General features: G+C 50.4%; 1 protein-coding gene across 1 annotated transcript; it reads right to left on the bottom strand.

The window, feature by feature from the left end:
• Positions 1-6,588: 6,588 nt before the first annotated feature.
• Positions 6,589-22,588, bottom strand: LOC105699610 (sodium/potassium/calcium exchanger Nckx30C). Its single transcript, XM_023434385.1, has 7 exons — positions 21,704-22,588; positions 17,129-17,152; positions 13,636-13,915; positions 8,968-9,236; positions 8,638-8,773; positions 7,810-8,062; positions 6,589-7,180 (listed from the first exon to the last, which is right to left on the bottom strand). The coding sequence occupies exons 1-7, from the start codon at positions 22,586-22,588 to the stop codon at positions 6,940-6,942; spliced, it is 2,088 nt and encodes a 695-aa protein (XP_023290153.1). The 3' UTR covers positions 6,589-6,939.
• Positions 22,589-24,280: the final 1,692 nt, after the last annotated feature.

The raw sequence follows: 24,280 nt of genomic DNA, 5'->3' as shown, positions 1-24,280 counted from the left end.
ACTTATCGTCCAAAGTGGGGACTAACGCGTCGTTCCTTCTTACCTACGAGAGACATGGATTAATATGAAAATATTCCTAGGATTCCGAGTCTCCAAATATAAAACAGCCTTCGCCTTGGGTCGCTAACGTTAACAACCTAACGGGTACGTACAAAGGTGTGTACCGGTACCTACTTCAAAAATGTAACGACGGCCGAGACACTGGTTTCTTTTTTTTGTACGATCCCTTTCGCGGTTCCTCTAAAACCTTATCTTCTAGAATATAAAGTATAAAGGACTCGGCGATGACGTTCGGGTTTCGAGTGGCGGCCTCGTCAGGCAAATGAAAAAAAAAAAAAAAAAGAAACTGTCATACGACGCATGCAAACGAACCAAGAAAATTATACGAGATAGCGATGATCTAGTGCAGCGTCGTCAACAAATCGGCTGGCGCTAATCGATTAATAATAATAACAATAATCCCGAATAAAGGACAGGGATTGGATCGAGTGTTTGATCGATAGCAGCCTCATCAGCGGACGCGATGCATAAAACCTGATGCCATAGCTCCGAATCGGTTCTTGCACGGCATAACCGTTCGACGTCACTTTCTAGAGATTACGGGATAACCGCGGATGACGAAGATGGAAACTAATATGAAAAAGGGAAGGAAAACGCGGCGGCATTCGAAGCCCGAACGCGTGGCCATCTGGACCTCCTACGAGTCCAGCTAGAGACTCGACTCGCGGCCATTTTGTTAACAGGCGGCGATACTTCGGGAAGATTGTGTTGTGCATCGTTAACTACGTTAATAATCCTTACCTAGATCCTAAAGCCTAAGCCCTATGCACCTCTACCGTATGCACGTCCCCTTCGTCTCCTAGTACTCGTCGGAACTGACCGTAGTGTGCTAAAGCGGCCGTTTCTCGTAGCTCGCGAGCTCGCTGTCTTTCGAAGGCTATATTTACACGGCGGCCAAGCGAGGGATTCGCGCGGAATAATGCTTCGTACGTCTCGAATGCGACTTCGGGCCTAAGGGGTCGGGAGTTTCCAAATCCCCCGAGTCGTGCCCGGAAGCACCGCACAGTCGAGGAAAGTTGCTTCCGGCAGGATCGGCTCGTCTCGCCGGGAGCTACTCTCGGAACTTCGACCCTCCCAGGGGGGATTTAAACTCCAAACCGTCGAGATGGCTCGCAAATCGCAAATCGGTTCGGAACGAAGTCCATGCAGCTTGCGCCCCCTCTTTAGGCGGGATAGGGAGGAATTTAGCGACTTTTGTACTTTCGGGGAGGGTCTTACAGGACCCGATGCAGCCTGCACGAGCGAGGGAAATTTTAGGAGCGAGAGTTAGGCATGCTAGTACGGTTAAACACCCTTGGCGATCGATTTCATTTTGGGCGCGGTCCTTGCGTCGACTTGCTCGACTCGTCCCATCCGGCCTCTTTACGATCCGAGAAGAATTTTTCTCTCCATCCGCGAGATGCTTCCAACGCTGGCTCGGATGGCGTTCGATCGCGATCGACGGGATTCTCGCGGTACCGAGATCTTTAGGGAACTCCTTGTTACAGAGAAGGAATGCACGGGGTATTTCCGTTCGATGGCGCGAAGTCGTCGAGGACTATAGTTGGGACTTTGACGTTCCTCTGTTATTGGTTCTGTCTTATAGTTCCCCGGAACCATTTCGCGTCGGGATAGCGTTTCATCCGCGGGATACGCTGCGAGCCTTCCGTTTCCTCGTGTAAACGGTTCAACGCGTCTCGGCACTTATTCGATTACGATTAAGTAATTGGTTTTGCTTCCGAAGCACTCGGAATCGCTCGCGAGGCTTACTCCTGGGACGCGATCGGAACGAACTCCCGAGTCGAGCACGAGTAATCGATGTTTGCGGGAAGTCGAGTCCCTTGACCGGAAGATCGCAAGGCTAGGAATGTGTCCGGTGATCTTCACCTTTTAAGTTTAAGACAATGTCGCTCGATTAAAGTTAATACCTAGGCATAAAACGGACATGACGTTCGGTTACGTAGACTGAGAATTTCCATTTCACGGCTGATTTGGTGTAAGCGCCGGTACCTGAGCTTCTTTCGAGTACGGCTTCATTTATTGCGCTTTGGCAAACTAAATCAATCCTAATCACTTTCCTGTATTAATCCGATGTACTGTGATATCGTTTTGGCCTTGATAATTCGTGACAAACGAGTCATTTTTATTTCTGACATCGGACATTCGATCGTACCAGCGAAGCGCAACAAATTCCGTCATATTCCGTGTTAAGCTTTGGGGCGATCGTTAACACCGAAACAGCCGTTGCCATAAAAAAATTGCTTTCATGAATTTTAGATTCAGTTGAACGCGAAGGAAAAAATAGCGAACCGACGCAGGCAAGACATTTTCATAGCGGAAATCGTGCTTTATATATCATTTCTAGTTTTTATATAATACATATAAAAGAATTATATCATGATATATGCACGTCACACTATATATAATAATACATATGTACACGTTCGAATAAGTACTTACGGCGAGAGAAACCAGCGATCCTACTCATGGGAAATATGTAGAGAAAGTGCAGACGTTAAATGTAAATTCATTATCGGTACGTATTTTGCACTTATCGCCTGTACTACCTTTCCCTGTATTTTCTATGAGTAGCCTTGCCAGATATTTCTCGCATGTGCATTATTCCGCATGTGCATCTATTTTATTTAGTAAGAGAACTCGGTGCAACTGCTCCTAGGAAATATATCAAGAAGTACTATAAATGACGAACGAAACGTACTAGTGGTTTGTGCCCGATATATCGTAATATATGCTATCTAGAGACCACCAGATCCGTTTATAGAAACAAGTTTTATATAACTCGAGGGGCATTGTTCACACATCAATAGTAACACTTAATATACAGCAAATACTATTTCTATACGATGTCATCGAATTCTCCCCGTATATTTCTATGCTATACATATATACATGGCAAGTGATAAAAGTGGAGCAAGTTGCACCTTCGTTTGCATACGAGGTAAAGAAATAAGAACCCAGAAAAGGTAGTCTGAAAGATCTCACAGATAACATTTCGTATTACTATATTTTCATATATACTTTTTGCTTTTACGTCGGGAAATGCTTTTGCCGTAAAGTGCATTCGAAGATAACTGTTGTAGAATTGTAGTTTTACGAGACATCCCCTTGCATCCTTTTTTGTCAAATAGAATTTTTCATATAGCACATAACAGTTAAAGTATACCGATACTTTAAATATATTCTTAAAATGTAACAGAGATATTCTTGTCACGTATGGGTCGTGTTGTCGCTAAAAAATTTAACCATAATCACCCTACTCCCCATTTTGTAGCAAAAGTAAGTCTTCCTTAAGGACTTGAGAAACATTGTATACACTTGAAATTAAATGAAATAAAAGCCATGCGATATTTTAAATAAGTCTAACTAGGAACACACAAAAATAATAGCGGAAATAATTGTTTAACCTTAAATTAAATTTACTAACTAAATCTGCCCATCGATAAAATTACAAACGTAGCGTGTATGTAATAACTTAGATACGACATAAACTGTAAAACGTAAACTTTTCAACGGAATACCCTACTACGTTAAAAAGTATGATTTAAGGATAACAGAAGTCAAAATGAAATCTAAACTTTCGTTTACATTTTTACAAGCTTCATGCTTTTGTATATTATATAAATCGTTTTATATAATATATAAGCACATTTAGAAATGAACGTTAAGTAGTAGATATCATATATGATTATATAAAAATGTGTACATAAATATATAACAAATATATATAATTAAATATATGTTTCACGTTATATAAATAGATTTCTCAATAGTTTAACAATTCTGTATAGCTATTACGACATTTAGCATAACGAAACAGAAACCGAAGTTTAAGTGTTGGACATTAGTCTTGTACTACAGGTGTACATAGCACAATATACTCTGGCATAAATAACTTCAACTAGCATATAACAATTTCCTTTGACTTAAAATCAATCAAGTTCAGTTCATTTGAATATCCCTTCTGACCTACAACAGCTATTTATAATAAATTTACATAAATGTTAATATACTTTAAAATCTGTACCACCCGTCTTCTTTACCTCTTTAATATACTATCTACAAAGCATCAACAAGTTTGAAATACTATTGTTTGAACTATTAATATGGACCATTCTTTCACGTCCTTCGATGACCAAATGTAACAACCGAGGTTGGCCCTCTTTATAATATTACAAAACTTTAAATACGTCGTTTAATTTACACAAGTCCTGTCGTGTCACTTTTTCGTAGATGGTATTAAGTAACAAATTAATACATTAAAAGCTGCACGTGTAATGTTTCGTAAATCGCTCCCGTGATAAATATTTTGTTTTAACACATTATCTTTTGGCTATATAAAAAGGTAGGATCACAATTCTTCAATATGATATCCATCAGATAGTTCAACAACTTTTCGACGTTTCTTTACCTCTTCTCTATAGAAACACAAGCGGCATCGTACTTATGACTCGACCTGCATAATCGAATACTCTCTACTAGAAAAATGTCTTGCCTGACCCGCGGATACGGATATTTTCTAATAAAATTACGCGTAGGATGCGTAACAATAAAAATAAATACATGAAACGATGCGTCACCGTGACATATCGGTTAACAAGAACGGCTCGGTGCACTCATCGCTAGAAAATAGTAGATAGAATCCTTACAACGAGATAGTAGATGGTCTTTATCCCATGCAGAAGTGACTCTAGAATCAGTGACTAATTATTAAGTGAAACAAGCCGATAGTCGATTCTTATTACCTTAAACATTACTCGAAACGTTGACTCTCTCCCGAGCCTCGTATATAGTTTATGAATTATCATTCTTTAATATATACATGTGTGTATAATTGTGGTCTCTTCGATTCCTCCCGTTCGCGGTCCACCTTAGGACAATCGATAAAAAGCTATATAGAGTTGAGTAGAGTTAGGTAGACTCGGAGTAAATGCGTTAAGTGTTTAGAAGTAATTGCAAGTAGTAAGAATCTATCTCCACCCCCTAAATTTGCAGTACCAACTCGCGTTACCTTAGAGTTACTTTGCCTTTACGCATTGAGATTAGCTAGCGAGTTTGAGGAATTTACGCGTACGCGCCCAATTAGACACGGCTCCCATCAAAAGCACACCTTCCTTTAATCCCGGACGCGTAAACAATTAACCAAAAATTTAAGTAAACGGTTACCAACGAACGATTCCTCGAGCCGAAGAAACGGGAAGAAAACCCTTAACCCTTTGGCCCTTATCGCCCCCGGTGAATTGCAATCATCCCCTGCATCCATCGTCCGGCAATCCCTCCTGCGAAATGGAACAAAACGAAATCCTAAACCCGACACGACTTCCGGAAAATTGAAAAGAACCCACAACCGAGCATAACGGCTAGCCAGGACTCGTGTGCGAGGTGCAGAATCGATTCGAGTCGTCCGTGCTAAGGACGATGGGCGGATCGATGGGAAACTCGCGTTTGGACTTCCCGTCTACGCGCCTTGGCCCAACAACGGGACGAATTCGAAAGACAGCCAAGAGGGAGTCGAAGAAGACCCAAGGAGCCGTCCATCGACGTCCAGGAACTTCCTCGGACTCGGAAACCCCTCCGAAGGAGTAACTTCCATCTTCCGTTCCTTCATCTTAGGTCGCAACATCCCCCAAATCGATCGCAGGCTACTCGTCTAAATTTAGCCCCAGAAGCGTTTTGTTTCGACTCTCGGTTCAACGAACGTCATCGGCGCTTCGCCGGAACTCCTCGCTCCAGATATCCCGATTCGCGTTTCCGAGGCCCCGGAGTGCAGGAGCAGCACCGCCCTCGAGGAGCGTTTCTCTCTCGAGCGAGTACTTGGCCCTTTTCCGGGTGCGCGTCGGTTCCCTTCCCCAAGAGCGGCTACATCGCACCAGCAGAGTTCCTAACGTCAACGGCAAAGGTAAAGAGACAAAACGGGAATGACAAACCCGGCGGAATAGCGGAATACATTGTCGGAGATAGGTCTCCGGATAGGGGAGGTCAAGACACGTAGGCGATATCCGAGAGTTGAACGCGACGAGGTAAGACGAGACCGAACCAAAGTGCCGATCCGAATCTCGAGGACTCGCCAGGTCGCTACTCCGATCGCGACCCCTGACCATTCCAAGGCTCGCGCCGTTATAAATATTGATTTCCTAAGGTAAACGACGATGTAACGCGTGCGACTTAGATTGGTCACGTTTGACCCTTTTCCTTTATACGAGTGAGCCGACGGAGGGTGCGGCGGGATTTTTTACAGGCTAGCCTGGACTACCGCCCGTTGGCCGACACGTGCCAAACGTCGTCGCAGAGGACAGAGGAGGCTGGGAAATATTTCCAAGTCGGGGAAACTGACCGAGGCAGATTTTCTAACGAAGGGGCCGGCCCCTGTCTTGGTCGGGAAAGCTCTTCCGAGCACGAGAGGGCATCGAGACTCTTACGGGAGACGTCGGATTTCCGCCTAAAGGGAGCCTGGCCGCGTTTTCGACATTTTCCTCGACGAGGTCCGAGGATCACGAATGGCGACCCGGGGAAGGCCTCGACTCGGTTCGATCGTCTCTTCGAGCGAGCTCGACAGGGCTAGGAGAAATAGACTTGGCTTGGCTTAGCTCGGTTGTGCTCGGCGCCCTTAGCACCCTTAGCACGAACGCTCGTCGGCGACCCGCACCTAAGGTTACACGGAGTCGCCCCTTGACGAACTATTAACATCGCTCAGGTATGTATATATGTATATATGTATATGTATATTTTTATGTCATGTGTATATATATAGAGATCTGACGGTTTATACATATGTACAATCATTAAAACGGCGCGACGCGACATAATGGCAATATAATGCAGTGTGTAGGTCTCTCTCTCCCTTTCTCTGTCCTGCTCGCGCGAGGCCCGTGGGACCGATATCTAAACGGGACACACGAGGATCTCGTATTCGAACATGAGCGAGACGGCGACAAAAGCGAAGTAGAGGAGGAACATGGTGAAGCCGAGGCCCTTGTTCATTCGCCACTTGAAACAGGCGATACTCATGATGACGAACAGCAGCATGCAGAACAAGATCGCTATGCTGCACACCATGCCCACCGAGTTCACCTCCACGGGTTTCCCGTAGATCAAACCGTAGAGCAGCCATGGTACCGGAAGCCTGGGACAGTCCAACGCGGGGATGCGTGTTAATCGATTATCGTGTCAGTTTGTTGCACCGAATTTTTTTTTTTTTTTTTTTTTTCACTGCAGTCGGATCTCGAAATTGGCTTCAAACGTGCCGAGCGATTCGAAAATTTTCGTCACTCGCGGGTTCGACCGGTTTTGTTAATTCGAGCAAAGAGGCACGGATTTAAATGTGCCACCGATAATTCCACCCTTTTTATGAACTCGTAGGGGTAGAGCCGGATGACGACCTCCTCTTACCGGAAAGGGGTGATAAGGTGGATTTTCCCCCGGGACGTTTTGCTCCGATTTCGCCCCTTAACGTCGGAGGCTCGTAAAAGCGGAAAAAGAAACGTACGGTGCATCCGGGGCACGACGTCGTACCTCCGCGGCTACGGCGTGATTCGTTTGTCCGGAAGACTTAGCAAATTTTAAAAGAAACTCCACGAGTCCTCGAGAAAGACCTCCCTTCGCTCGAATTAATTTCCAACGCCAATGCGTCGTAACTCCTTCGAGGGCGACAAATCGATCCCCCAGGAAGTCTCCGATTGCTCGTCCCGATCGCCGTTGGCAGCTGTGAAATCGTGATCAAAGAGAAACGGAGAAGACAGTGGCTATGCTCACCCAACGGTAACGTCGAAAATGTTGCTTCCAACGGAGCTGGACACGGCCATGTCCCCGAAGCCCTTCCGGGCGACGATAACGCTCGTTATCAGGTCGGGGATGCTAGTCCCGGCCGCGAGAAACGTAAGGCCCATCACTTCCGGTGGAATTCTTACCGTGTCACCGGCGACGTCAGCCCACCAAACCATCAGGTACGAATAAATAGCAATCCAGAAGATCGAGCCTATGAACGTCAGCGCGAAGAACCTTTTACCTGTAATTCGGAGACATATATTCATCTTAGGAACGATTAGACAACGTTTAAGGAAAAATATCCCGACGGGATTCTACCGCACGTCATTAGTTGGTGCACTCGGCTTCCGGAACATTTATCTCGCGTTGGGGATCCGCTTCGTGCGGAAAAGGGACAGGACTACGTTCTTATACCCATCTCTTTTCAGCGTGATCCATCAAGGAGACCTTAGCCAAAGTGGTGGCGGTATATCTTTGGATCGTTGGCCTCTGGCCTATATTCCAGTTAGTAATTTAGTACACTAGCACGGGCCAACGTAAAGATACGAGCTTACTCGGTGGTTCTCTTTGTGCGACTTCGCGAGGACGAAAATCCCGTCTCGGCGTTGTCGGCGGTGTTCCTCGCGGAATTCCCGCATCGATACGCCATGAGCGGATAAATTTGTCACGAGCCATTCGGCCGATATACGATACCGCCTCGAGCCGGTGAGACGTCTTCGCGTACTTGGCCCATTTTCCCGGTTAAGGAGTATCGCACGTACCCGCGAGTGCAGCCGCATAGGACTAGGAATTCTCGCGAAAGAAATGTCGGATTACCTCGCGGTTTGCGAGTATCCGGTAACGTCAGCCATAAGGGAAACAGGATAGGCGCCACCAGAACGTAGGTCAGCCTCTTTCTAGAGCTGCTAGGCCAGCTCATGTCTAGGCCCTCGGGAGGCTCGTCTTCGTCTCCCTGAAATAGACGAGTCCTTGGTCACTCGAAAGGCCGACGTCTCCAGGCAAAGGGCCTTCGCCTTCGTCGAACGATCTTACGCTAGGATTATCCCGGCCCCGAAATTACGCCCGCGGGAAAAAAGGTCATCCGAAGGAAGAGGGACGGGCTGAAAAGAATGGCCGATGGATTTCCCGGCGGGAAGCGAGACTGACCGATTCGTGGCCGGCGTCGGGGCCGGAGGCGATGCCGCCGTTTGGAAGTTCCTGAATGCCCGCAGTGGTCCCCGCTGTGGTAGTCGTGGTAGTGGTAGTGGTGGTGCCTTGAGAGCCCTGCTGCAGCTGAAGAGTGGTCTCTTTTGACGCCGTCCCGGAATAATGCGCAGCCCTCGAAGTTGCCGCTCCATTCTGAGGTTTCGTCACATTCAGCAACACCCTCAGCGACGCAATGGCGTGCAGTCGCGTGGCCTTCTCGTCGACCTGGCCTGAGGAATGAAAATCGAGGATGAGTCGATGCTCGAGGACGGTCGCGAGACCCTACGGGACCTCGCGCTGGGTGTGCGCTCATTTTCCGCAAAAACTCGGAAAGGAATACCGCGCGGCGCCGCCGCAGGCGCGATCCCCGCGAAAAGTGGCGTCGAAAGTTCCTTTTCGAAAATCCTCCGTGACCGGAGGGTCCCGAGATATTTCGAAATTAAGTCGACCAATCGCGGGGCGACCTCGCGCCAGGGGGCGGGGCCTCGCGCGAGGCGCGCCGCAGTGGCCGCAGCGAGGTGTCTCGGGAACCGTCGCGCCCGGCGAAACAAGCAAAATGCTTCCTCCTTTCCCATTTCCCCGGGGTTACGCAGCCATTAACTACTCTACGCCCCGGGCAAACCAATCCGAGAATCGAGGGGCTTCAAGTAAACCCGTTGGAAAATTCTACGAGTCTCCGCGTTGCTTTATTTTTCGAATTAAATAGAATACGCGGCTAAAAGTGGCGCGACGATTCCAGGTGACTTGGGAAGCCCAGCGCCCCTTCGTTAGGAAGAAGTGCCGTCTTCCAGGCCATTGCGGGGTCCACCCCTTCCGGCAAATGCGTGCACTACATTTCGTCACCTGTCTGTCTTACAATTAGAGTCGACTACGAGGGTAACGCGGCGTGCAGTGCGTGCAGTAAAACAACTATAAAGTGACACCAAGTGTCACGGGCTCGTTTCGTGACGCCGAGCGAAGTCATGCCGAGTTCGTGCACTGTGCTTACGTCGACGCTCGCAATCGAGGACCTGTAAACCACAAAACGGTCATATACGTCCCGGGGACGGATCTGAAATATTAGAACGTCATCGTTAAGGTTCATCGGGTTCGCTTTAACGTCCCCGCGTCAAATTGGCCCGGGGATATTAAGTATAACCGAGGTGGCAATGTCGCGGAAACCTCGGTTAAATCGACACTTCGGGCGCCGGAAACGAGAGCTACTCCTTTTTTTTTCCCCTCGAATCGGGCCGGCGGTCAGCGAGTACCGATGCCAGGAATCGAGCGTTTCGAGATCGCGACCGCGAAGGGGTAGCGCCGGTCGTTATCCCGTAAGTGGAAACGCTCGAGCGGTGGTCAGACGGCGGACCGCGGCGCGCGCGACCCCGCGCGAAAAGGCTGTATCGATCGATTTCTCGAAGAGTAAAAAAAAGAAAATAAATAAAAACAAGGCCCTCCTCAAGGTGAACAATTTTTCATCTTCAACGGACAAACCGAGACGGTGGTCAGACGGCGAGGGAGCGCGACCCGCGCGAAAAGGCCGCGTCGATAGATTTCTCGAAGGGTAAAAAAAATTAAATAAATAAAAACGAGGCCCTCCTCAAGATGAAGAATTTTTCGTTTTTGACGGACAAACTGAAACGGTGATCAGACGGCGACTGAGCGCGACCCCGCGCGAAAAGGCTGTATCGATTGATTTCTCGAAGGGTAAAAAAAATTAAATAAATAAAAACGAGGCCCTCCTCGAGGTGAAGAATTTTTCATTTTCGACGGACGAATCGAGATGGTGGTCAGACGGCGAACGAGCGCGACCCGCGCGAAAAGGCTGTATCGATCGATTTCTCGAAGAGTAAAAAAAAGAAAATAAATAAAAACGAGGCCCTCCTCAAGGTGAAAAATTTTTCATCTTCAACGGACAAACCGAGACGATCGTCAGACGGCGAGGGAGCGCGACCCGCGCGAAAAGGCTGTATCGATCGATTTCTCGAAGGGTAAAAAAAAAGAAAATAAATAAAAACGAGGCCCTCCTCAAGGTGAAGAATTTTTCATTTTCGACGGACAAACCGAGACGGTGGTCAGACGGCGAGCGAGCGCGAAAAGGCCGCGTCGATGGATTTCTCGAAAGGGAGGAAGAAAAGGAAATAAAAACGACACACCCTCCCCAAGGTCAAGGATTTTCAATTTTTGACAGAGAAACCGAGACCGAGAGTCCCCTCTCTCCGGTTCGCGCGCACAATGCGATAAGGGGCGGAACCTTGCGGGGGAGGTCGCAATAAACGAGGGTCGTTTCTAATTAACGGGCAGAACTCGACTCGCGGGTGAATCCGGGCAAATCCGTGGAAAACGGGGCCGATCCGCGCGAGCCTCGGCTCCCGAAGATGGAGCGAAAGGTGAAAGCTCCGAGGGTGGATTCGCTGGTTGGGATCGATACGGCGCTTTCTAGGTCACGGTCTCGATACACTCGCGGCTCTCCGGTGCCGGGGATGCACTCGAAACGGGCCACGAATTCATCCGCCGACCGCCCCTCCCGCTTTGTGGCGCGCGAGGGCACGGCGCGTGCGTGCGCGCGCACTCGCGGGCACTCGAGCGCTCCCGGGTGCGCGCGCACCGGCGCACGTGTAGGGGCGAGCGCCCTTAGCTGTAGCTTAGGTGTAGGCGCGATTTTTCCTCGCGTTCTTCCAGAAGCGTGTATACGTAGAGACCGCGCGTGTACATTTATATACTACGGTGGAGTGCACGGTATAGTGCACGGTAGAATACATGGTATAGTACACGATAGAGTGCACGGTATAGTGGCGATAGGCACCCCGGGGTGCCGTATACCCCGCTAAAAAATATATCTCAATTTTATGACACTTACATTTACATACTTTACTAACACGTGTTATACATTTAATACATAACCCTACCGATTTACCGGATTTAAATCGCGTTAGAAAATGACCTACCAAGAGTGCCTGGATCTTGTGAATATTTTTAGCAGGATATAAGGGTGGAAAGACCCGGCCGAACCCTTGACGGGGCTCCGATCATTTCACACGTAATCCAGGAAAATGACGGGAGTTTTCGGCCGCGTCATCAAAAGTATTCCTTTCGCTTTCCCCTCTTCCGGGGACTTCCCCCTCGAGTGGAGGAACCCTCCGTGTCCTTAGGGAGCTCGGGTCGGGAGTTTTCCACGACCGCGGAAAATCACGTTCTCGGTTCAAAATGGCCGAGGTCGATCGACGAGGTCTCGCGATCGATGCTCGAGTGGTTCCCACCTCTGGCTCGGTCCTTCTCGCCGACTCGCGACGCCTCCACTCGTTCGGGAAAAATCTTTGTCTTTGGCCCGTTCGAGAAGCGCCGGTCCAAAATTGGCGAGTCGATTCGTCGTCGGGTGACCCGTCGACGGTGACCCGACGAGGGATACGCGACGTCCCCGACGTCGGTTATCGAGGAGGAATTTCACCCCGGCGATTGTCTCGCATCGTTCAGATTTATCTCCGTCCTCTCATCTTCTTCTCCTCCGGCATCTCCGAGGACCCCGTGGTCTTCGGCGAACAATGACCTCTCGGTACTTGCTGACGCCGCTGCTTACGATAAATAGTCGTGCTAATTCAAACGGAGCATAAAAGACCGCCGAACAAGGGAGGATATCTCTCGTATCTTTTAACCTTTTATGCCCCGAAGGGATTCGCGATTCCCCTCCGCTCGACGTATTTTATATCTATGTATATGTACATCTATGTACGAGCCTCGGTGCACCGTTGCGCCCGAATCAAAGGACGGGACCGCGGGCTCTCGTTTCCGGCGAAACGTTTCCCGAAACGCGGATTCGTCAACCTTTTGACTCGCCCCGTCAAACGGCAAAGGGAAGTCCCGGGTTAGGGAGAAAGAGAAGAGGAAACATCGAGGGAAGATTGGAGACCTTCGGCGGGTCCCTCTCGTTCCTCGACTGCTCCCACGGCGTTTCGCGTCGATCCTTTTGTCAACCTCTGGCCGATTTTCCCGACAACGGATTAAGAGCGGACGGATGATGCCACGTTATCGTCGGCAGCCCTTTCTCGAGACACCCTTCGGGTGACCATTTCGGGAGCTTAGTCCCCAAAGGGGACAAATCCCCCGCAACGAGGACCACGTTTCGACCATATTTCCTCGCGATTATTCTACGACCTGGTTCTTGTTTGGAAGAGGATTTGTCTCCTTTTTAAATAACCTCGTCGTTGTTCTTCGCCCGCTTGTTGCGTCCAGGCATTATTACCGGGGGAGAATCGCCCCGTTATAACTTTTCGTAATTGCCGGTACTTAATGGTACCCGTTGCACGAGATTCCCCGAGCTTAGCAAGGAGGGCCGCGAAAGTACGGCCTATTTGTACTAAATTTATTCCAGCCGGACTGGAAAATATTCAACACGTGTCCTTTTCATACGTGCCAAGAAATGGAATAAAGGGGTGAAATCGACCCCTAAATTTCAGTTTAGAAAGCGGTCCCGCCGTCGGGGCATACCTTGGGTTTCGGACGCCCCGAGGGAACTCGGGATCGCCCGGTGACGCGAGGAAGCGAGTGCTCGCCGAGGAGGGACCAAGCTAACCGGAAGGCGAGGAGCGTGCGAACGATACCATCATGCCAGCGAGCAGCAAACGAGAGTGATAGAGAGTGTGGAGGGTATACCGGCGCGGGACTGACCGTCGTGGAGCGGATCGATCGTGTGGATCATGAGCTGCAGCAGGCCGTGCCTGAACTTAGCGTGACTCTCCCTGGTGGAGTCCGGGGTGGCGCCGCTGGCGCCCTGGTCGCACCCGTGCCCGCTGCCCCCGCTGCCACCGCTGCCGCCGCCCCCGCGGCCGCTGCAACCCGGCTCGCCCGGCATGGCCATGCCGCCCCCGGAGGCGCATGCCCCCGACACCCCGCCCACGCTCGTCTCGCTGCTGTTCGTCGCGTTCTGGTGCTGCTGGAACACGATCGACAAAGGGACACTTAGTATCCTGAGGGTCGGCTCGATTTCCCGACCGAAGCGACCTCCGACTCTCGGAGGACGCTTCGAGTCGTGGGTGGACTCTTCGGGAGAGAGGGCGCATTCGAGCCCCTTTAAGGATTCGGACGTGTCCGTACCTCGGATTTCGGCCGTTCTCTTGGATCCGTAAATGCATTAACACGTTCCCTGCCAGACCGTTTTTTGAAGACTTTCCGTTCAGGCCGCGTGGGGCGTATACGCCCCACGATCAAATGAGCGCATCAGCAATAGCATTAAGATGCCCATAATTGACTGCATAATGAATTTTTTTAAAATTCTTCATTTTACAATGATAATACCAAATGGCTTGAACGGAAAGTTCAGCGTGGGGCGCACACGCCCCACGCGGCAGGGAACGTGTTAAGGTGATATGAATGTGTATATACATACCGAAAAGTCAAGGTATTTATAATACTTTTTTTCCAAATTCGGTGCACCGAGTCAAATGAAACTTGCGAGGACGCGTCGCGACGCCGCTCGGGCAGGCTCGAGTGGGCCTTAAAGGAGGCCCCTGAAAGAGGATACGAAATGCCGGAATTGGAAAAATCGAGCCGAGCTTCCGCTACAAATTCTTAGGCTAGAGCTAGGGGAGAATGAGAGGCTTTCCGGTTCTTCCTTTCTCTGGGGGAGAAAGAAAGCAGGAAATTTCGGACCTCGGATTTCAGGGTCCCATCCCCTGGGGGCAACCGCCAGGGGATGCGTCACTCGCTACCGTTCGTGGTATGTTCAGGGAATGCTGGGACACAATCGACAAAGGGACACTTAACATCGACTCGTCGCTCGACGAGCCAATTAACCGCCCTCGACATTCGGCGCTAAGCTAATTAGTTCGTTACAAGCTGCTCTACCGGTGGATTTTCTTTCTCCGGAGGTCTACTGGGGTCCAAGCGAGCGGGCATTCTTCGTTAAGTGCCTACGGCTTTTTGATTTATATCGAGCGATAATCTCCACCAGGATCGATTTCTTCTACTTTCGCTTTCAAACAGAACGGGTGCTCGACCTGGAGAACGCACTCGAAAAATCAAACTGGACGTTTTTTTGGACGAGCTCAAATCCCGGAAAACGCTCAGGGAGAGACTCAAAGGTGGCTGGATGCGTAACGATAAATCGTTGCGACGAATCGGTGCGATCGATCGAATTTCATCGAGTGGACCGACGCCATGGTAGATCGCGATTTGTCTGCACGGATTACGAATCGCCACGATTTATCGTCACGTGGATGGACACCTTTAAAATTCCCGCCGATTACCCTCGCGAAAAGTTTGAAAAAATGTAATGCCTCTTTCGATCCGGAATCCGTTCTCGTTGAGCCAAGAATGAAAGTTGAAGGAAAGCTCCAACTTTTATTAACAAGAACTGGGAAAACTCAAGAAGCCATTTCATTCGTTCCGACTAGTTGGAGGTTATCGACGCGACGAATAATTGCGAGTCGGAATGAACGTTGCGGTCTGCGAAATAAGGAGATGCGTAATGTACCCGATCGCGGATTAACTTTGGATTATCCTGGCCCGAGAGCACTCTCGGGAACGATAATTGCGCCAATTAATATTCGCTAATTGCGGACTCGTTAAGGGGCAAACTGGCACCGGAGCTTCAAAGTATCGATGCAAGTGACGACCGAACACCCTCCGATAATGATTAAGAACGACAACGACAAGGACATTTATCGCAAAAAGTGACGAGTAAACGCCAGCCGATTTAAAGGGGATGAAAAATCTATACGGGAAGAACGGTGGGGGTTTTTATTCTAATTTTAATTCTAGGGACTTCCATGCAAGCACAACATTAAAACAGATACCATTAATACAAATCGTATGCACTGCAGCTCGTTTCAGGGGAATTACTCTGGCGTTAATGAAATTATCACAGGCGTTCGCTTTAATCTACGGCGCAGCGTTTAGGTTATATTTTTCAGGTGCTTTATGCACTTGGCCGCGCAATTGTGCTCGTGCTGGGAGCTTTCCACGGAAATAATGTAGGGAGACGCTACCGAAAAAAATTCGCGCTACGAAAGGTCCCATTTCTATGGAGAAAACGGGGAATTAATGAAAGCGACATTCCCGGAGTCTGAACGACTCGCGACGACGTCGAAAATGTTTATGGAAGCGCTTTTGACTCGTTAAAGCCCGCGTAAAGGAGAGGAAGGAACTTCCGTCTGATATTTTCGAGGGTTGCGACAAGGAGACGAGAGCACTCGAGTCGAGGAATTTGACGATCAAATATCGCAAGAATAACAAAGGCCCGATTGGCTCGGAATTTATCGGACTCGGCCTCCCTTTCCCTGCAATGCCCTCGCTCGGATGCAAGTAACGAATAGGACTCCACTATTAATCGAGACATCAAAAAGCTTCTACTCGCAGGTCGCGAAACATGCCGAACACCGAATTCATGCTCGTTAAAGATCTAGAGAATTAAAAATCACCGGTAGGACCAGTCGGAGACCATCAATATATACTGCGAACACCCGTGCTTGGCGTGCAATTACACCGTAACCGATCATGCAGAGACATCGTACCCTCTCGGTACAAGGATACAAGACGATCGATTGAATGGCTAGAAAATGCGCCGATTAAGGGAATCGTTCCTTCGGGGGTTACTTTAGAAACTGGGTTGACGACTTTCTTCGATTCTCTCCGAATTCGGTCCAGGGATCGAAGCTCACCTGGTGGAGAGATTTCATGCCCCCCAATTGGCATCCTTAAAGGGATGTGAAAGTGACGTCAAAGAGGTCTTATTAATGAATCTTTTCTCCGAACCGGGAGCACCGAATCATCTCAAACTGGACCCAAGAAAAAATTGAAATTTAAAAAAAATTCCTTTATCGATACTTTTAAAATTTTTTATAAAAAATTGCATGAGAGTCAGGACCTTCCTCGTGGCCTCCGTGTTCACGATGTAATGTTTGAAACGATTCGGTGCACCCAGTTCGGAAAATAGTTTGATAAACGATTGGCCCCTCGGGTGCCACCTGCACATCCCCTTAAATGCACATGCAATCCACGGATCCTCGCGAAAAGGGTCGGCAAGGAAAGGGGTCGGGCATCGAAAAATAACCGCCATCGTATGGAGTAATCGGGGACGGAACAATCGTAATTACGGATAAAACGGAGAGCTCTAAGCCAACGAGGAATCGAGGGACATGCGACTCACCAATGCCTGGGCGGCGCTCTGGTGCTGCAAGCAAGAAACACCGAGTTACAATTTACGTTCACATGTATGACACGGTACGTGGAGGAATAATTTGTCAAGAAGGAACGACTCGGCGTTATTTCCTCCCCGGAATAATGCGCTGAGCGAAAACGCACCCGATGTACTCGGTACTTTCGTCGCATGCCAAAGCTTCGTAATAGCAAGGTGCGTTATGACCCACTCAAGCTCGACACGATTTACGTACGCATAACTCAATTTTCAATGCACATCTCTACGTTTCGGGGGTCGTATTTGTCGCTCCCCTAATCGCAACGGCGTAAACGAGGAGGCGACACCGATAAATAATGGCAATAAATTTAGTAGACCATTCCTCCGAGAGACTCGCGACCTCCCGTTGAGTTTCCGAATTTACGACCGGTCGTCGCGGGTCTTTTTAAACTGCCTGGATCTACGTACGGACCAAGGGTTACAGAATTGAACCGACGTTAAATATCAATACGATCCGATTATTTTTCGGGTCGAGTAATTTTTTATCCGCCTGCGCGCGTCTCGATATCTCCCGATGGGATAATTTGCGAGAAATTTCCCACCATCCCGAATCGGTTGATTAAGAGAACTCGTCGGTTAGCCCGTAACTTCGGCCACGTGAAATCCGTCGAGCGGCACAAAAGCTCGGTCGGTTAACCGGATAATTCCAATGCCACGCGGGACAAATTACCGCCGACACTTGCCGCTTTATTAAAGGTTATTAAAATATTCCCGGGTAGGTGAGAGTTAAGCTGCGCGTAACGCTGACCCAGTTGCGAGGGTCTATAGGACGTTCCTAAAGCACGCGCTATACGTCACGTAGAAAATAGGGAAAAAATCAAGGGAAAATGCGGATCCTCCGGCGGACCCGGGGCGCCATCGCCGAGATAAAATTGCAAACCGAGGAAGGACATCGAGGCCCCACGTCGACGAGGATTCTGGGTCGAAGGTTGAATAAGCGCGTCGCGAGGTCGGGACCTTTCCCCGAGAAATTAGGGTTCGAGTTCCCTCTGCTCGGGGAGAGGGTGTCCCGGCGAAATGGCGCAGTGCCACACCCCGGGGAGCGGAAGTGAAATACGCTCGAGAATATCGGGAATATCGGGAATATCGAAAATATCGGCCAAGGGGGCCCCGAAGATTCGGCTGACTGTGCAACCAAAGTGAGCGCCCGATTGATTCGGTACATTTGGTCGGCTAAAGTATTTATCCTGCTCTTTTCCGCGGCCAAAGGACCCGATCGATGCCGCTGGCGTGACGAGCCAATGGAGCGATATTAGAGAGGTATGTGGCGGTTTAAATTATGCAACGAGTGTCCGTGAACGTTCAATGTTACGAGCGTGGAGCGGCGTGGAATAACAACCGACGATTCAATTAGGTTTGCCTTTCCTATTTACTCGTTACCGGCCGACCGACTGTCGCGACTCGATCAAAAGCGTGCTCCGTTTTCGGAAAAAAAAAAAAAAAAAAAAACAGAAAAGAAAGCTCACCCCCCGCGACGCGACAGCCAACGAACGCGAGAATCTACTTCCCACGTCGATATGAAAATGAAATACCTCCGTAAATGTTTCACGCGTAACCCTGTCCCGACGACTGGTAGGCGCGATCCGAGCTTTCAATAATGCAACGAGAGTGAGTATTTAAAGGTACAATAAACGCGAAGCGGAAGGGCATTACAACCGCCGCGAAGTTTACAGACTGACCAGCCCCACGAGTCGGTTAGGTTTGCCTTTCCTATTTCCTCGTTACCGGACCATCGCGACTCGATCGATCCGAGGGTAATCCATCTCGGGGAGAATTTATTGTCCCCAATTTTCAGGTTTCGCCGTACCGATCGAGAGATACTCGAGAACCGCGTGTAATGGCCCGATTTGCGGAGTGCTCGTAAATGACCGGCATCGGAGGGAATTTTTATCGCGACTGGAAGGACCGACGGGACAATTGGGCTTCCTCGTTGTCGAGCCATCGATTCTTAAGGCTAGGTCGAGTTCCGTTGCGGGGACAATTAATTCCTATCCGATATCGACCGATATCGGAGTGGTACGCTAATAACGGGAAGGCAAATGTATGTAAACGTTGAATGAACCTGCCCGCGTTGTCGGACGGACGAGTCAATGGACTGCCGTTAATGTTGCTAAGATCTTGCCCTTTAACGGCGAAAGTACTCCTCTGCACTAGAGACGTATCGAGCGATCCATAAATTATGCAACGCGCGTCCGTGAGCGTTCGGTGGTAAAATGAACTGCCGAAAACGGCGAGGCGACGAAATCCCGAATTAAAAGAGCTCGTTTAATTGCTTTTAGAGGATGCATTATGCAGAAGGTACAGGACGCCCCGAGTATGCCTTGCGTTATGTAAATTCCCATTAATAAATGTTACGTCGCGGTTATATAATTCCCGACGTGGCAGTTTCACGTGCACCCCGGAATGGTTCCCTCTAATAATAAAAACCCTCCCCCCCTATAATCTCGGCTATGATGCAGAACTCGGGATTTGCATGAAACTCAAGTTAAATAAAAAAATCCACGAATTAATTGAAACAGATTAAGGAAAAACAAAAAAAAATAGGAGAACGTCATCGGACCGTCCTTCCTGCGCCACTTTGCCGATTCGCCGAGCAGAAAATTAAATACCCCACGGCCGTGGCGCAACAAAAGCTTCCGTTTTAATTTTCTTACTTAATGGGCACGACTTCCTCCTCGCCGTTCCCGATTTCCCCCCCGTCCTCGGTATCCGTTTTGTCAGCGTGTATCTCCCAGGACGTGCGTTTTGTGTTTACGTGTACGACTTTCGCGTTGAATGAAAAAAAGAAGAAGAAAAAACTGGGGGGTGAGAGAGGGAGAAATGAAAACAGTGATTTCAAAGGGAATTCTACAAAGCGGAGCGTGGGCGACATCCATTGTTGCCAACAGGCTCTTTTCGAATTTGAGTTTTCGGGACGCAGTCCTCCGCTTTCCCGCCTGACTTCCGATCGATTCCGTTTCAAAGTCATTTTCCAACGGAAAACTGAGAATTTTCATTCCGTAACGCAACGTCGTATCGTAACTCGAATCGCGAGAAAGGAGGCAAAATACAATTGAGTCTTGTAGAAGCGAGGTCAAGCGTCGCATTTAAATAGAATATAAAATGCCGCCATTATTATCCGGAAGATCCTCGATGATAGCCATTACGCACCTAAGGGTGCTTCGGGAAGCGTAATGGCGTCTTAAGTGGAAGCACGAAGTACCGATGCAACCGTAGTCCAATTGACGCAAAAGTCGGCACAATATCGGAGCAACCGTGGCTGCGGAGTAAACGTACGGCTGCATGTGCGCGGGTACATGATACACGGTACATAGAGCCCGCCACTCGGTACATACCGTATCGATAGTGTGTCATAGGAGCCCCTTTCCACGAAATCGCAGTTATGTCCCGCGTTACATAAGAATAATAGTGGCGTATAACGCGATACCGATTACATCCCCGTCGTTGCATAAAACTAGCGTCCCCCTAAAGCGTTACATAAACTCGAAGGAAGCTTTCCTGGATGTCCTCCGAATTCGAGGATTTTCCGAAATCGCCTCGCGACATATCCGAACCGTAAACGGACGACGGACACCTTCGTCGGATCCTTTAAGTCCCCGAGGGAAAACCCTCTCCTAAATCTCGAGCGACCCCCCATGATGAAGGGATCCATCAACGGATCCGTTCGGCCGCAAACGATTCCCCGTTGCGACCTCGGCGTATAATCCGAAAGATCGAATCGGCCGAAGCGGCGACTGGGTCAATCGCGAAATAAAATCCGCCTGGGGGTCCCCTTAATCGATTCGCCGCGGGACCTCCGCGAGGAGAATCCGTAAAGCGCGGATTCTAAGTAGATCTCGTTGCGACATAATTGGAGTACCTGGCCAAGAACGGCGTCGAACCTGCCGACCCGACGCCGAGTTTCTCGAGATACCCTCGCTGGAAATCCCCGCGAACCTTGGCAGTGAAGCATGGAAATTAAAGCCTAAAGCGAATCGACGTCGCGGCGCCATTACCGCGGCTTGACTAGTCACGACCTCCTGGGTCGAGGCACGAATTCGCGCGTTTTCTCTCCCTCTCTCCTTTTTTTTTTTTTTTTTTTCAAGAAGTCCGACCAGGAGGGACGAATTTCTCTCGTGGGTTGACCTGGGTGGGTTTTATTTATTTATATTTTTTAACGAAACGTACGGCTCGGAGGGACGGCGTCGCCACGAGAGTACCTCCGATGGGACGAGGCAGGAGTTTACGCGTTTTTTTCACACGAAGCGGAAGATTCGGGGAAACTCGGAGAAGCGGAACCGACGTCCAGGTCGAGTCGATTCGCGGTCAAGTTCCCGGGCAAGGAGGCGGAGGTTCGCCCTGCTCGGGGTTTTCGGCGCGTCGCTCGGTCCACGGTGGCCGAGAAGTCGGTCGGGTCGGGTCACCGGGAAAAAAGCGGCGGCGGGCCCCCGAAAATCGATCAACGGCTTCGGTTCCCGAAGGGCCGCGCGCGGAATCCATTTTGCGGAGGAAGGGATCTGCGGGGATCGGCAAGGAGCGGAGCCTTACCGAGGGCATCAGCTGATCGGTGGACCTGACGCGCGTCACCTTGTTCCTGTACAGTATCCTCTTGACGAACTTCTCCATGGTCTGGTTCCACTTCATGAAGCTAACGTACGCCAGGTAGAAGCCGAAGAGGACGAGGGCCTCGTACCAGTAGATGTAGTTGTCGCGAAAAAAGTAGATCAGGGTGATGAGGCTGACGCTGTAGAAGGTGCAGTCGCGGAAGAGGGGCCACCAGGTGAGGGTGAGCACGGTCTTGGAGAAGATGGCGCACATCCCGATAACGAAGAGGATGTTGAAGACGGCGGAGCCGACGATGGTGCCGATGCCGACGTCGTCGAACGAGACGAAGACGCCCATGATGGAGGTGAAGAGCTCGGGGGCGGAGCCGCCGGCGGCCATGAAGGTGGCCCCGGCCACGTCGTCCGCGATCTGCAGCTTCTCGATGATGACGTCAAGGGACGGGACGAAGAACTCGTCGCAGACTATGGCCAGGGCGATAAACATGTAGACCACCCCGAAGATGTGCAGGACCACGGCGCCCCTCCGGCGCTCCTCCATGGTGAAGAGGTCCTTGGGGAAGAGCGGCGCCTTCTCCTCGGAGGCGTCGCCGCCGACCTTGGAGTGGTGGTGGTGGTGGAGGGTCGCGTTGTAGTCGTCCACCGCGGTGCCGTTCTCGGCCGTCGCCGTCGCCGCCGGGCCGGCCGTCGACGCGAGGGGCGCGCTCGTCGAGGGGGGCGAGTTGGGCGAGTTGGGCGAGTTGGGCGAGTTGGGCGAGTTGGGCGAGTTGTTGGGCGAGGGCCGGTGGCAGCTCGAGGAGGTCACCATGGCCAGCACCGCGAGCGCGACTACCGGCCTCCACTCTCGGTCCCGGGCTCGGAGCTTGCCCATTTTCTCAGTGCGGCATCCGCCGAGGGTTTCCGCCCCGAGGTCGACCCCGATCTATCCCAGGGTCATGTCTTCCCGCAGGCCGGGCGCATCTTCCCTCCCGGGTCGCCGCTGGGCGCGCGCAGGGCCGCCCGCTCCCTCGCTCTCTCCCTCCTCGGGGCTGCTGGCTGGCGGCTGGACGGCTATCTGCAACGACCGACGCGGTTACCGGCCGCAGGAGCGGCAACGACCGACGCGGCCTCCTTTCTTACCCCTTGGACGAGACTCGGCCTACTCCGTGGAGCGCATAGATGTACTGACTCCTGAGGTCCGGGCAGCAGAACGGCGCCCCCCGCCGCGATGCCCGCCCGCTGCACACTGGAACGATCCCCTCCGCGGCGCGCCCTCTCTCCGTCTCCGCGGCGTCTCCGCGGCGTCTCCGATCCGAGCACGGGGTGGACGCGCACCCCGCGCACCCTCGCCCGCGCATGCCGAGCGCGAGCCGAGCAGCCCGAGTCGCTCCCGCTCGATATCGGGGAGTCGACTGCGACGGCCGACCACTTCCCGGTGCTCCCGACGGTGCTCCCGACGGTGCTCCCGACGGTGCTCCCGACGGGGCTCCCGACGGTCCTCGATGCAACGCCCCGGGACCGACCGCGAGCCCGACGATTATTTTCCCCACGACACCCACCCTCTCGCCCCAGACCGTTGTACGATTCGAAATCGATCGTATCGGGGAGACTCCGATGAATACTCGTGAAAGAAAAACTCGGTGACCGAGGGGAAACCGAGGTAACGGGGAAAGACCCCTAAAGGCGGGACGATAAATTACGCGTCGTAGTTCGGTTAATGTTACATTCAATAATCGGCTACAAATGGAACGGAAGTTATTTTTAACGGGGTAGGTTGGATGCCGGGCACTTTGCGTTTCTTCTCATCGACCTATTCCGAAGAATGGGTTCGCTCGCGAGGCTACGTCGGGTCTCTGGCATAGCCACTCGTGCAAGATGTCCAAACGTTTTGCTTATTTTGCAAGGGACGGATCGCGTCGAAGCATCGGTGCCGGCACGCGAAATATAACACGCGTGTTTATTAGGTTATTGGGTTAAGCTTGAGAACCAGGGGGACGGTTTGGGGACGAAGAGACTTTGGACGCCTCTTCACCGCGTGACCGCGACTGCTGGATGGAGTGTCTTTTTTTTTCTGAGAGCTTTTCACGATTTTAAATCCAGAGAGAGTCAACCGGGTTGATATCGCTTGGGTCTTCTTGCCCGACGACGATTAGCCAGGACGCTCTATCATAGGACAAAAAAATTTTGCAATTTTTTCACTCGATATGCAACACCTAGGGTTATGGATCCAACTTTATTAGCTGGAAATTAATCCCGATAATTATTGAATATCTTTGTTATAGCTGTACTTTGTTGACTGAAAACGAGGTATTATCGGATTGTATATGTGGGCGGGGGTAAAAAAATGTTATCGCACCGTGCACGAGTTGGCATCAATACGATTTTGCCACGTCACGGAGTACCGGGACGCCGGTACTGATTTATCGATGTCTGGTTTACCGGCAGCCAATTATTGCCGGCAACAATTTGGGCGTTTCAATTATTATTTCGATAGCCAAGTAGTAGGGCTTAATCCGCTAACGATTCTTTCGGAAACTTATACAAGTGGTGTGTGGACAAACAGAACACACGGGACTTTAATTAT

This window comes from Orussus abietinus, unplaced genomic scaffold (genome assembly GCF_000612105.2).
Source record: "Orussus abietinus isolate OABI.00-Male unplaced genomic scaffold, Oabi_2.0 scaffold10, whole genome shotgun sequence".
Taxonomy (NCBI): domain Eukaryota; kingdom Metazoa; phylum Arthropoda; class Insecta; order Hymenoptera; family Orussidae; genus Orussus; species Orussus abietinus.
The sequence above is the reverse complement of the archived record's forward strand: the minus strand, read 5'-3'. Positions and strand labels throughout refer to the sequence as shown.